The 14,675-nt window shown below is 37.4% G+C and overlaps 1 protein-coding gene across 3 annotated transcripts; it reads right to left on the reverse strand.

Moving 5' to 3' along the window:
- Nucleotides 1-7,708: 7,708 nt before the first annotated feature.
- On the reverse strand, nucleotides 7,709-14,324 carry LOC145065976 (putative 3,4-dihydroxy-2-butanone kinase). Of its 3 annotated transcripts, none has more exons than XM_079013110.1 (20): nucleotides 14,133-14,324; nucleotides 12,372-12,445; nucleotides 12,224-12,287; nucleotides 12,039-12,151; nucleotides 11,891-11,938; nucleotides 11,752-11,823; nucleotides 11,574-11,663; nucleotides 11,265-11,438; nucleotides 11,096-11,179; nucleotides 10,734-10,789; nucleotides 10,404-10,534; nucleotides 10,240-10,332; nucleotides 9,976-10,040; nucleotides 9,674-9,817; nucleotides 9,554-9,597; nucleotides 9,381-9,464; nucleotides 9,227-9,306; nucleotides 9,041-9,153; nucleotides 8,438-8,533; nucleotides 7,709-8,107 (listed from the first exon to the last, which is right to left on the reverse strand). In XM_079013110.1, exons 1-20 carry the CDS (start codon nucleotides 14,170-14,172, stop codon nucleotides 7,964-7,966), a joined length of 1,809 nt encoding a protein of 602 aa, XP_078869236.1. In that variant the 5' UTR covers nucleotides 14,173-14,324; the 3' UTR covers nucleotides 7,709-7,963. The 3 variants fall into 3 exon arrangements, with proteins under 3 accessions (XP_078869236.1, XP_078869235.1, XP_078869237.1); XM_079013109.1 differs by lacking the exon at nucleotides 14,133-14,324 and adding an exon at nucleotides 13,569-13,849; XM_079013111.1 differs by lacking the exons at nucleotides 12,039-12,151; nucleotides 12,372-12,445; nucleotides 14,133-14,324 and having other exon boundaries at nucleotides 12,224-12,265.
- Nucleotides 14,325-14,675: the final 351 nt, after the last annotated feature.

A 14,675-nucleotide genomic window follows, 5' to 3' on the forward strand; every position in this document is an offset into this window, starting at 1 on the left:
CGTTTGAATTCTTATTAATGGGATCTTCAATTCTCGTTTAGATTTGTGTCGGCTAAAAATTGATCGATCTAAAATTTGAATTCCAGGCTGTGCACTATTATGCTAAATCTTAGAAAAATCATAACTTCCTCATACGAAGTCAGATTTGAACGTTCTTTTTATGCACGTTCTCGGTTTAACATATACTACGAATTTTTTTTTAGATTTTGTAAGGCTAAAAAGTATTTTATTGCAAACTCACTTTTTTCGATTCCCGGTGTCATGTCGGTTTTGCCGTAAAACTTCGACATGTCATAACTTCTTCTTTATACTTGGATTTCAGCGTTCTTTATAAGTACGGAACCCTTGTGACATATAATATAACTTAGTTAAGATTATTTATTCTAAATAATCTTCTATCAAAAGTCATTTTTGACGCTTATTGTCTCTAAATTAACCAGCTCGAATCTGCGGGCGTTACAGTTCCAGAGTAGGGGTGTGGTTCAAGCGTTATCCAACGTCATCGATATGAACACAACCCAAATTCATCGTAATTGATGGTCATTCAAACCATAGTTGAAGACGAAGGCATCGCTCATTTGATATTTGACTGTTTAAGATTTATTTTTATTTTTATTTTTTAAAAAACTTAGGTAAATTACACGGTTGGTCCCCACAGTTTGGGGTAGTTTGTGTACTTGGTCCATAACTTCTTTTTTTAACTCAGACCATCCCTATGATTTTGTTTTGTTTCATAGTTGGTCCCTAATCGATGTAAAAAGACAAATTTACCTTATGATTTTTAAAACATTTTTCTATATATTAATTTATTAAAAAAATGTGGACCCTTGATCCTTCTTCCCCTTATTCCCAAAGAAAGACATGGGAACCTTTCATTTGTCCCTGCACTCATATGACACCACCACCACCACCCCTTATTCCTCCCCCATCCTTTCTACTCACCGGAATCTTGCATCAACCCCTTTCTTGCCCTACACCTACAGAAGTGTTATAAAATGCATCTCCCATTCCACTTCTCTTTAGTTCATTACACCTCCCATGGCAACAAAAAGAAATAACCACCGACGATAACCACAAGCCACTCTGATGACCTACAACGTCATCCGTGTCCTTCTACACGAAAACAAATTACCGATTTGCAATTTTTTTTATGTTTGATTCTTGGTCATCCCCATTTTTGATCCAGGAGTATTCCACGTCTCTATTTTCTGATGATCGATCTAGGATTTTACAGATTACCCATCTGGAAGTCTCCCCATATTTGTTTTATTATTATCGATCTGGGATTTTTTTTGAAATCATTTGTTTGTTTGATTCTTGGTTTTGTTTGTATGTTTTTTTTCTTTGGGTTTATGCATTTTGATAACAAGGATGCATGTGAAAATCCACGACAAGAGTACCTTCAAATTTTGATCTACAGAGGAAGAACATGATGGTGAAGACAATAGGTTTATTTATAGGGGAGGAAAAACGAGAAAGGGAAGGATATATTGGACGACGGTGGATGAGAGGCAATCGAAAATGCAAGTTATCGAAGGATGTGATGGTTTCCAGCGTCTGTGGTGGTTTCGTGCAACTATGGTGAAATCGGACTTGGCAGACAGGTGGAGAAACCTTACGATTTGATAGAAAAAAGAAATAAGGTGAGGATATAAGATAGGGTGGGATGGAGATGTTGTTTTCCGACGATGGCGATATACGACGATGGATTTTTCTGGTGAGAGGTAGGATGGCGATGGAGGTGGAAAAGAGAGAAAACAGGAATGGTGACTGGTTAGGATAGGTTAGGGCTAATGGTGAAATGGGGGAAGAGTGAAGATAGTGGGACCATATATTTTTTACAATTTATTTTCTAATAAAATACAAGAAAAAATTAAATTAAGGGTAAGTTGGACATTTTAAGTCAGCTAGGGACTAAACACGAAACAAAGTCAAACAATAGGGATGGTCCGAGTTAAAAAAAAAAATTACTTAAGGACCAAATGTGCAAATTACCCCGAACTACAGGAACCATTCGTGTAATTTACCAAAAAAAACTTTACAAATACTATAAATATCATCTACCACTTTCACAAAGTTCCCTAATTTTACTCAATATTTTACACAAACACAATTCAATTATGGAAAATTATTCATCATCATCTCCAAATGAGGACAATGTGTTTTTCAACACTTTCCTTCAAGTAACCGCTATGATGTTTGATTCACTAGGTACAACTTTGAATGCCTCCAAGAGAAATAGAAAATATCTAAATAAGGGTCGTGAAGCTGCAAACGAACATCTTTTACATGACTACTTTGTCAATGATTGTTTGTACAATAACGATGCATTCAAATGCTATTCTCATTTGAGTAGAAATTTAATTATGCATATAACTAACGATTTGAAATAGTTACGAGATCTCAATTGAGATGCGATGCTAGAGGTGTACAAGGGTGTCCTATGAGACAAGTGTGTGGCGACACTTCGACACTTTGGCGTACGACATCATGGCAGACGCAGTAGACAAATATGTGAAGATGTTGGAGAGATCAGTACGAGAATATACATATTTATTTTTTGAATAAGTGATAGAGTTTTATGGTTACATATATTTACGACATCCGATAAGAAGTGATATTGAGCAATTATATGCGGCTCATAGGAATACACACAGTATCCTACGAATGATTGGAAGCATTCATTGTACGCATTGGAAATGGATAAATTGTTCAAATGTTTGGCAATGTCAATACACACATAATGATCATGGATATTCTACGATGATGTTAGAGGCAGTGGTGTTACAAGATCTATGGTTTTGGTATGCATACTTTGATATGTTCGGGTCTAATAACGACTTGAATGTTCTTGGCGCATCGTCGATATTCAATGAAATTAATAAAAGTTTGTTATTATCTTGGTGATGGAATATATCTGGAGTACACTAAATTTGTCAAATTGTATCCATATCCACAAGATAAAAAGAAACTTGTTCGAAACAACACAAGAAAAAGGAAAGACGTGGAACGGGCTTTTGGAGTAATAAAGGAGAAATAACACATACTTAAATACCCGACACGATTATGGGACCCAAAAAAGCTAAGGAGAGTAATGTATGATGTGCTAATTTTACATAATATGATAATAGAGGAGAAGAGTTGGATTATTTGTATCTATAATCCAAACAACGAACTTAATCTGCATACACAAGTAAATTGCGGAACCGCACTACAAACTTCGTCATGATTCGACAAAATGTATATATGAAATATGATAATGTGCCCTAGCAAGCACGTAAAGAACCACGCCGCCTACGCCAGGATGCCCAGAAGCTCAGCACACACGGCGGAGCGGACCTAGCAAAACCTCGAGCTCGCCAGCGCCTCTAAGCGTAAGGCGCTCCTTCAGAAAAGCTTGAGCCCGCTGGCACTTCTAAGCGCAAGGCGCTCCTTCATAAAAGCTTGAGCCCACTGACACTTCTAAGCGCAAGGCGCTCCTCCAGAAAGGCTCGGGTCCGCTAAGGACGCTTTCCACTCCAAGACAAATAGTACGGTCAAGCGACAAAACAGACGATCAGGGCACTTTTACCAGAGCCAATAGCAGCATTCTGACAGATATAGGAGCACGATCCTCCAATCAGCGCCCCTAATCTTGTCGCCTCTGGCGATCCTGTCCCGTACTGACGGTCAGGAGTGCCTACTATAAAAGGCTACGAACATAGCCCCGGTAGGTAAGTAGCCTCCTCCGAGTTACACTCCTAAAAACCCTAAGTCCACCCAACTGACTTGACCGTCGGATTGTTTTTCCAGGAGCTCCTCCCGGGAAAACGGTTGACGACCTTCTTTTCATTGTAATCTTGCAGGAACAACCCAACATTTGGTGTTGTAGCTCAATGTACCCCTGTCAAAGGTCACATCATTTGGCACCATCCGTTGTATGAAGAAAAACACAACCAAAAGCACAATATCCACAAGAAAGAAATGACATCAGGCGACAATGGAAGTTCCAGTGGAACACCGGCTAGTCCCATTCAGCCAATGGCGGCGTTAGAGGAAACGCCACCACCCATAGTAGTCGCAAGAGAGATGCCAGATAAAGGTGATTTGGTGGTAACCGTCGAACCACCGGGAAGACAACAGCAAACGGTCGGCAAGGAACACTTCCCCTCCGTCGTTGTCCAAACTACAGTCATTCTGGCGCAGACACTACAACCATCGGCTACGCCACCAACAGCAAAACCACCGATCCCACCTCTACAACCGGTACCAGTCCAATTGACAATGCACCCGCCACCATTTTTTAAAACACCACTGATGGGTCAAATGGCGACGACGCAACCAATAATTTCCCAGATGCCACCACTGTTTAACCCAATGGCGAGAGAGCAACAGGTAACCCTTCAAACGATGTCACCATTACCTCCGACGACCAGCACACAATCAACATTCCACACACTGTCGATAACTCAAACACCACTGGAAGCACAAGCGACTCCCCTAATGTCACCGCTAGCCTAAGTGATGACAACTGAAATGCCAGTTTTCCTGACATCACCGTTTCCAATGAACACACCATTCCTTCCCCTAAATTCCTACTACCAAAAAGCTATATCGAATAACTTACACACCCATAACCTTCCGGTACCATCCAACCACCCGCTCACATTACCATTCCCACCACAAACATTTTACAACCCAAGCCCTGCTTACTATGCGCCCTACAACAGCTCAACCATGCAACCACATGCAGCTGCCCAGTTGTACAATCAACAAGGCATGTTGCCTATACCTAACCAAGACCGCCTGTCGCGTAGTGTGACATACAACGGAACTACATACCTGGACAGCCATATCGACACATACGAATAGACGATAACGTCACTCAAGCTGGACGGATGATTCTGGTGTACATACTTCCTGACGACCCTAGATGGCAACGCCGACACATGGTTCAAAACACTCCGTCCAGGAAGCATATACAACTTTAGACAGTTGAAATACCTATTCCTTACAAATTTCATGCAATTACGGAAGTATAAGGGCGACTCACACTCCATCATCGGCTGCAACAAAAGGAAGGGGAAACAGTAAGGGAATACTTCACAAGATTCACAAACGCCAGACTGGACGTCCCAGGGCACGACGAGGGACTAATAGCAGGAGCCTTCATGTGGGGGCTCCTACCAGGTACTCTATCCCAAATACTCATGGGCAAGAAACCGAAGACAAGGGTCGAGCTAAAAGAGAAAGTGGAGCGATACTTGACACAAGAGGAGGGGGAGGCAACAAAGCAGGCATACCTAAACGTCATGACCACCCCCATGAAGCGTCACAACCCACCTCACGCAGAAACGCACAGCGGGAATAAGCATTTCGGGTGAGGAAAACGCCTGCAGGGGCGTTTCAGACCATTAGCCAGGGATGACAGCCGAGGCCGGCGGCCAAACGTTTACGTAGTCACAAACAAACAGCAACCAACGAAAGCAGCAAAGGGGCGATTTTGTGAATATCATAAGAGCAAAACGCACGACGCCACTAACTGTTTCGTGTTGAAGAAGGAAATGGAAGAAAAACAGCTAAAAGGAAACCTCAACGAGATAGTGCGAAGTCTTCACGCCAAATTTGAGGCCGAAAATGCAAAAGACGCAACAAAAGAGCACGCTCAACCCAGGGAAATCCTAATGCTACGAGGCAAGCGGGAGAGGAAGGACGAGCAAGATGACCTAGAAAGGCTCATCAGAACAATCCAGGGGCTTACGTTTTCGATGAAAGACCCTCGACCCAAAGGCTGGACAGGAGATAACCCACTCATAATCCAAGGGTCCATCAGGAACGTGACAATCCATAGGGTGTACATCGACACAGGCAGCTCAGTGAACATCATCTACGAACACTGCTTCCGGCTCCTCCCGGATAGATGGAAGGAAAATCTCAAGCCCACCATAGGAAGGCTTGTAGGTTTCACGGGCCATAGCCTTTGGCCCATAGGAACAATTCACTTGTCACTGACATTGACAAGCCATGACAAGCAACGACGGAAGACGGGCCTAATCGACTTCGTCGTAATACGACATGGTAATTTAGTAACAAAACATTTTGATTCAATTTTCTTTTAATTAAAAGCAAATCAATATTTTCTGATTTCAGAAGAAATGGAACAAATAGAGCCATTTCTAAAATCTAAAAAAATCTATTTGGTTTTAATTAAAAAAAAGTCGAATCAATGTGTTTTGTTCATCGTTTAGGTATGCGGCTTGATAGTTGATGGTATTGTGTTTTAGTTAAAAAAAATTACATTTGGTTACCCGTAGAAAAAAAAAACAAACCGAATTAGCCTATCTTTGACATATCACAGTTAACTTATTTTTTGAGTTTTTTTAGATTACCAAATTAGGCAAACAAAAAACCAACTTATATTAAGGGTTTTTTTTAAAGCTTCTCAGACTAACATTTAAATAAGTTTTTGAAGCATTTAAAAAAATGTTTCCAAATATACCCTCAGTTCACACTATTATATTAAATGAACACTCATTTTGTTAACAAAAATAATTTTGATAGCAACCATTGGAAAAACATTTGAAAGTATAGAAGTTTCTTATTTTTCAATTACTTTTCGTTTTATGCAAAATAATAATAATAATAATAATAATAAAAATAATAATAATAATAATAATAACAGTGATGAGTCTAAAATGCACAAAATAAAAAATGTTTAGTCAATCCTCATTATATATTTAGTTTGCCCTAATATAAGCATTACATTTTTATATTTGTGAACTTTAGGATAAAATGTCATATTAAAGACATAACCAGCACATATAAGTTAACACCAAAGGGCTTCTAACCTCACCCATAGGTACTAGGTGTTATCATTTTTCCTTAAGGTTGAGGGTTGATGGACATAAATGAAATTAAAAGGTAATTTATAAGTAGATTAGATTTATTGTTAAAAAAACATATAGATTAATAATCACATGATATAGTTATGTTTGGCACGAAGCAAATGGGAGCTTATAGTTTCTAGTTTTTAACAAAACACTTCGTTTTAAACCAAAAAAATGGCACTACAAGTTTTTAGCTAATGGTTTAAACAAAACGCTTCAAATCTAAAAACTATCTCACGTAACATTTAACAAAACGTTACCAGCTACATGTTACCAACCAGTTTTGTAAACACATCCATAATACTAATAATAATAATAATAATAATAATAATAATAATAATAATAAAAGAAAAGCACATCAATCGTTATAACTGACAAAAAAATAAAAAGTATTTTTTTAAAGCTAGCTTATAAACTAAAAAGACATCTTTCAAGATGATATAGAAAAAAGTCGTCCCAACGACCATTAATCGATGATAAGAGTTTGATAATAAAGTCGGCCCAACGTCCATTAATCGATTCCATTTCCATACATTGAATTTGACATGTTGAAGATGATATAGAAAAGAAATGAAATCATTTTAAAGTAAATAAATAATAGGTCTGATTAAGTTTAGAAGCTGGAATGGTGATGCAATTATGCAAACATGGAATAGAACTCATCCCAATTCCCAAGCCAAACTATAAACTAGAAAATGATTTTTTTTTTAAATTCTGTTGAAAGGAATGAAGGCAAGCAATGGAAAAATTATAGAAAATGGGTGAAGGAAGGAAGGGATAGAGTTTGTGATATATGTTGGATCATTGATGAAGGATAAAGCTTAAGAGTGAAAGAGTTAAGATAGCAAACACCATGCTGGACATCATCATCATCATCACGAAATCGTTTCCAGTTTCTGTCACATTAATTGTATGTTAATATAATATATATGTTTGAATGGCCCTGTCTGTCTGTCTGTCTCTCAGCTTTATGCAACACATGGCATAAGCGGATCCTGATCCTTCCTGTTTGATTTGGTATTGTATTGTATTGGTATGGTATGATTAATCATAAATTCTCCACAAAAAATGTACTACCACCCAGCCCCAACCCCCGCCTATGCTGGCGGCGGCGGTGGTGGTTTGGAGTTGTGGTGGTTTAAAGCAAGGGTGGCCGCACGGTACCATGAAGCTGCAGCCATGGCCCCTGGATCAGGAACTGATGTTAGCATATCTGCACTCACATATGTTGATCTCCCAGCCTGCATTCACAAATCATCATCACCCTAATTAACAAAATCAAAATTTCCATTTTTGGTATAAACACAAGACATCATAGATAAGATTATACGAACAAGATAGCTTACCTTTTTATAACCATCAATAAACTGTTTATAATAACAATAATCATGCATGATTGATTATGATATGTAGTAGTACTAAGGACCACTACTCCTACTATCATGTATCATGTATCATGTATGTTTTTTGTTAACAAACCAAGCATTATAAAAAAAAATAATTAAAAAAAAAAAAAAAACCTCAACTCAACAAACAGTAAGTAGTATTAAACAAGGTTTATTTATTGTTACCAGAGGTTCCATTTGTTTAGTAGACTCTGCTCCAGCAACTGCTGCATCAGCTGACTTAACAAATGCATCCAATGGATCATCACCACCACTTAACCTCTGTACTCAAACCCATACATCATTCACTAGTCAATCACCATACACTACTCACTACCCGTATCACTTACTTCAATATATATATATATATATATATATATATATATATATATATATATATATATATATTACATACGTAACTGCTCTTACTGTTATGGAACCCCAACATCATATTATATTATATAAAAATCTGGCTAAATGTAAGAAATACCCATGTTTTTTTTTTCATTTCATCTGTTTATACATATTTCCATTTCTTTCTACTTTTGAGTTTTTTTTTTATCTTATCAGGGCAAGAATCTACCCACTTATAGCATATCCTAGTTTCAATTAAGATATTATACAAGAAAAAAGCTATCAAAATATAGCACTGAATTATGCTTGGTATGTATTAGAATGACGTTGCTATGCTATGATTGTGTAGTTTCTCTCTGCTCAGAGTACACTGCTGTATGTAAAAAGAAGAAAAGAAAGTAGGATGCTATATACTTAATTCTAACCTAGCCTAACCTGTTTAAGAAGCGTTGAAGCTGGAATAAGAGCATCCAGCATAGTGCGATAGCCTGCAGCAGCCCCACCATATAGCATAACAGCATTGATGGCCCCTTCAAATGCATCAGCCCCTGCACAGCCACAGATATATGTAAATGACATGTGAAGGATGCAAAAGAAGAAATAAATTGTTATTGTTATCACATTGGAGTGGTGTAATAGCAACGTCTGATTGGCTGTTCAGTTTCAACCGTGCATATGCTGCCTTGCAAAATATGTCATATCTGTTTCAAAAAATCAAAACAGATTGTAAAAAAAACCTTGTAGAAAGAAAGTTGAGTAATAATACAATACATACAGGATTCCACTTGTTCCTCCCATGACTCTTCGGATAGATGATCCTATCTCATTAATGGTTTCTGCAGCATCATTCAGGGGGTAGCTACAAAACAGAAAAATAGTAATTGCACATAATAATAATAATAATAACAATAATAATTGAATGAATAGTAGTCGGAGAACATAACATACTACTTCTTCATGTCTTGTTGAATAGCTGTTGCGCCTCTAGACATCTGTAAATTATAATATATTTATATAAGTTAGGATTTAGATGATAATACCAAAATCTGGATATGGAGTTAGACTTACTGTTGATCCACAGTCACCATCTCCCACTTTGCTGTCCCACTCATTTAAACTGTCCTTGAGATGAATAATTGCTGAGACTGCTGCTTCTATAGCCACCTCCAGTGCACGACCTTGCTCATTCAGCTGCTCTGGTCGACTCAGTACCTGACATGACATGCATTTCTATGGGAATTAAGATATAACAGACCAAGAAAATAAAAAAAAATAAAAAAAAAAAAACAGTTTTGGTTATCGATAAGAATCAGATCAGAAGCACTCAAAAGTTATAATTTTATAATCTACAGTTTCTTCTTAACAACAACCTCATCATTCTTTGCGGAACGAGAAGGCGGAACTGGAACAGGAATCTTGGCAGGCGGATGCTCACCTACAAGTATCAAGTAACTACAACTACTGAGTTCCATTATCATTCAAATCATATGTTACAGATATAACTTCCATCCACCATCTGTCACTTTGGAAATCAATCTGTGTCTTTTATATCCACCACACCAACCATATATTTATATTGTAATTTTAAACTAACTAATTACTATATCATAATCAAATCAAATGGAATTACCAACCATCAACACCAACAGGCCAATGCGGAGCCTTAGTTGCAGCATCCAGGCGTTGCAGAATTGCTTGCTCTGCCTTCATTATAGATATTGAAAACCCTGCACCACAACACAACACAAAGATATTAACCACTTTTTTTGCATCAGAAAACAAAATGAACTTAACAAACCTGCCATATCAAGAGAAGTCATGAATGACCCTGTATACACTCTAACAACTGCTACTCCATGTTCCAGCTGTAAAATAGGAACAGCCTTTCCAGCAGCAATCATCAGTTCCATTACAGGTGTCCCCCCTAATCTGAGATTTACAAATCCAATTTGACAAAAAGAAATAAGTACATAATTAGCAATCTTATTTACTTTGAAAAAGATGAAACAATATGCATATAGATAGCTTCTGACTTCACTTAAAATGTTAAACACAGGCTAGGGTAAGATACCACATATCAAAAGGCAATAAACAACTAAGCAAGAGAGATTACATTAACATTACATACCCGTTAATCATAAGTACAACACGACTCCCACGTTTAATTGGAACATAGTTAGTCTCCTGAAAAGACAGAAACAAGTTACCATTAAGTTGAAAACAAACAAATAAAAGAATAAACATATCCAAGTCAAACAACATTCCCCTGGTTGAGGAAGAGGAACTTAAAGGACTAGACCAATCAAATAACTTTTGGGTATTATCCTGGATATTCTTTCCAGAGCATGATAGACGTTGACAACATAATCCAACTTTTGATGGCATATCAACTATCAACTATCAACTATCAAGCAAGGCAGTGCGTACTGTGGGTAGTGTAAGATAAAACCAAACCAAACCAAACCAATGAGTCGGTCTGAAGTGACTTACTGATGAGAGTATGCGATTCAGCACATGGGATACCACCAAATCCACAGGTTGGATGTCTGCCACGACAGCACCAGGTTCTCCATGCTGAAGCAAATGCAACTTGAGTTATTTATTTATTTTTTTAAAAAAAAAAAAAAGAAAAAAGAAAAGATGCAGCAGATAAACTTACAATTCCAAGACCAAGCTCCATTTTTCCTGGGCCTAAACGGTCGGATTTCGGCTGACCTGGAAGCGTGCAAACCGAGAGTGCAACACCCATTGTACCAACAACTCCACATGCATGCCTTGCTTCAGCAGCAACATCAGAAAGAGGAAGACCAGAAGCAGCTGCTGCTCCTGCAATCTGAAAATTCGAAAGGAATATAAATAAATTCATAGCAAGGGATGTGGAGATCATGTATCTTGGTATGCATTCATGTTATGGTTTTTTTTTTTTTCCTATCATGTATTTGCAAATAGATTATAACAGAGGATAAACCTTGTGGACAAGAATGGTTCCAGCCAAGCCTCTTCGCCCAGCTATGCCCCGTGGGGGTGGCAAAGCGCAATCATCTCCAACAATCACCATCTACAAAAGTACAAACAAATACTATTATATTTGCTAAGTAAGAGTGGCATAGCATAGCTGCATGTCAATTATGTCTATACGCACTCACCTCTACTTTGTAACCTTCAGACTTTGCTTCCTCAGCTGCCAATCCAAAATTTAATCGGTCGCCAGTGTAGTTCTGTAGATCAAATATCTTTCAGTTCAATTTAATCCAAAGACATCATTCAACAAAAACTCCTCCTCACCTTGACAATTAGGAGACATCCCATTGGCCCAGTCACAGCTCTTATGCCCTGCAAAATGCAAATGCAATTGGATTGGATTAGATGATAACAGTATTAAGTATCAAGTGTCAAAAGGAGAAGCGGTTGAATAGAATTCTAATTTATCTACAGCAAGAATTGAAGCAACAGGTGGGGAGGCAAAAACGTCGCCACAGATAGCTGCTGTGAGCATCCCATCCCCTACAAACCCAGCATGAGCAGGCTCATGCCCACTCCCACCTCCTGTGGTTCAAACATATTACAAGTCACAACACAAACAGTAGTTAACCAAAACTCACAATGTAAACACATTACCTGATATAACAGCAACTTTTTCATATGTTGGACCTGAAACATCACCACGTAAAACAACCTTTACCTGTTGTATTTGTTTACAAGAACATCAGTACTAGTAGTAGTACAACAATCTAGATGATGCTTTAATTTTAAAACAGTTTCACACCTCTGGAAATCCATCCAAATACTGCAACCCAGGATAAGTTTCTACAAGTCCCTCAATGAACTCAGTCACCACATCTGCAGCAAAAAAAATCAACCAGATAAAGGCCGAAATCATAACACTCATAGATTTTGAATCATTAGATTATAAAACATTCCACACATATCTAGATTGTAACATAACATATGCAACTGAAAAGAGGTGGACTGATTCTGATGCATTTTTAATTTTTTTTTTTTTTGTAGTGCACAGATTACAAATAACTACCATAGTGGTCATTTGTCCTTATCCACATATAATTGGGTAGGCACTCCATATGGCCTGGACTCAGACCCTGAATTTCAACAACCTCCTCAAGAAAGCTATTAAAGAAATGTATTTTTGTTATCCAATCATGGAGCATCAAATAATAAATGATAGTTAAATACTAGGGAGGAATATTCATATAATCCCTCAGCCAAGAAAACGGATGACTAACTATCCAGATTGCAGGGAACAGTAGTCTTCAAATGACAAATCGCTTTCTAAAAAGAACATACATTAGTATCAACTATCAAGTGCATTGTGCATACACTTATGCTTGTATAGCTATATCATTCTCGATGCTGAAGTAACTTTGTGGATATGATAGTTGACAACAACGCTGGCATTTAAGAACCTTTCTCTTTTGCTCACATATTTATGAATAACTGTAACCATACTTCTCTATCTAGCTTTCTGGCCTTTTCGTGTTGTGTTCAAAATAGGTCCTAACAAATAGATAGGTTCATGGCCTAAAGATAACTTGTTGTTTCATTTATTGAACCAATATATGGGAATACAAGAATCCACTCAGTCAGAAAGGTTATATGATAGTGTTATGTTGTTCAGCTTGCTTGCTAGAGAGTACGGATTGTCTTATATTTTAGTTTCATTGCTTTAATCACAGGAAGTAACATGGATGCTGATGGTCCACATTAAGATCTCAGGTTGACAGCAACCAGCTACAACTTCATTAAGTGAGTCAATAGAGGTTCAACATTTTCATGGTGCCATTACTCTTGTTGTTCAAGTCTCAAGTCTCAAGTTAGCCCGATTTTGTATCATTAACAAGGGCTGGTCTGCTTAAAAGTTAAAACTAAGCATAGCATACGAGCACAATTAGATTAAAAAAAAAAAAAAAAACTTTTCTTTTAGTCAAGGTTTTTACTGCAAGATTACCTCTTTTCCCTTTACCAATCATTGCAGAATATTGATAACAATGCTTTCTTCCAGCTAGATTTATCTGTTTGTTGTTATTTAGAATTCTAGATAGACGAAAGATGGTCAAACATACTAATTTATATATACAGAATCGCTTTATTCTGGGAAAGGGAGAATACTGCATAAGCAAATCAGCAGAACAACCATCAAACTATCAAAGATAGTAAACCAGTTACAAGCAGAAGATGTTGATAGTAGATATCAGAATGCTGTGTCCTTGGCTGATGATCTTTTATGCAGTAGAATTTAAAACTATACCCATCAATCAAATGTAAGAAAAGGAAAATCATCGATCTGCTTACAAAAACTCAAAAGTGCACACATAAAAGTAAAGTGGCCTACATATAACAGAACGCATCAAATTTCTTCATAAAAATCAACGCAAAAGTTTATCTAACCAGTCCTAAAAGTAGTTCGATAGAATCGGAGTTAAAGATAGAAAAAACCAGAAACAAATAAGCACTTGCAGGAATGAAGCAAAAGTCAAAATAAAACTGACAGGATAAGAGTCATTTTAGTTACCATTAGGGTTGTTAATGAGTTTTTTACTCTCGAAAGCCATTGCCAGACAATTTTCTTCGGATTTCAACACCTTAAAATCAGTAGTGCATTACGCTGCACAGATTTTTGCACGATCGAAGAACCCTAACCAAGACTCCCAGCTGTTTTCTCTATTTTTAGAGGCGTGGAGAGTGGTGAACTTGTTCATTTGTTGTGTATGGATTCAACTACAACAATAGTCCCTAGACACATTGGTAACCGGAAAATTTAGTCCTTGAAAAGAAGTACATTTTACACTAATGATCCATACTTATGAAAGGTCCAAATACATGCCATTGTATTCTTAAATTATTAGGAAACCAATGAAGATTTATGCACCAAGAGAGAATAATCAAATTTGTGTAGCGTTCCTCAATCTCAAATTAGGAGACGTGATGGTTAAGAAGTAATCAAGACATTTATTGAAAATCTAATGTTTGCAAAGTTTGGCTCCCAACAACGAGTCGAAACGATAAACAATGATTTTAACGAGTTATTTGTCAACTTTGAACTATTGATAAACAT

The sequence above is a fragment of the Lactuca serriola genome, chromosome 8, assembly GCF_051521515.1.
Source record: "Lactuca serriola cultivar US96UC23 chromosome 8, Lser_US96UC23_V15, whole genome shotgun sequence".
NCBI classification, from domain to species: domain Eukaryota; kingdom Viridiplantae; phylum Streptophyta; class Magnoliopsida; order Asterales; family Asteraceae; genus Lactuca; species Lactuca serriola.

Coding starts and splice junctions, on each gene's coding strand:
- LOC145065976 (XM_079013109.1), bottom strand. CDS start 13,734: ATGCAGTATTCTCCCTTTCCCAGAATAAAGCGATTCTGTATATATAAA. Junction 12,446..13,568: donor GATTGGTAAAGGGAAAAGAG/GTAATCTTGCAG, acceptor TTTTTGCTGCAG/ATGTGGTGACTGAGTTCATT. Junction 8,108..8,437: donor CTAAACAAATGGAACCTCTG/GTAACAATAAAT, acceptor TTGTGAATGCAG/GCTGGGAGATCAACATATGT.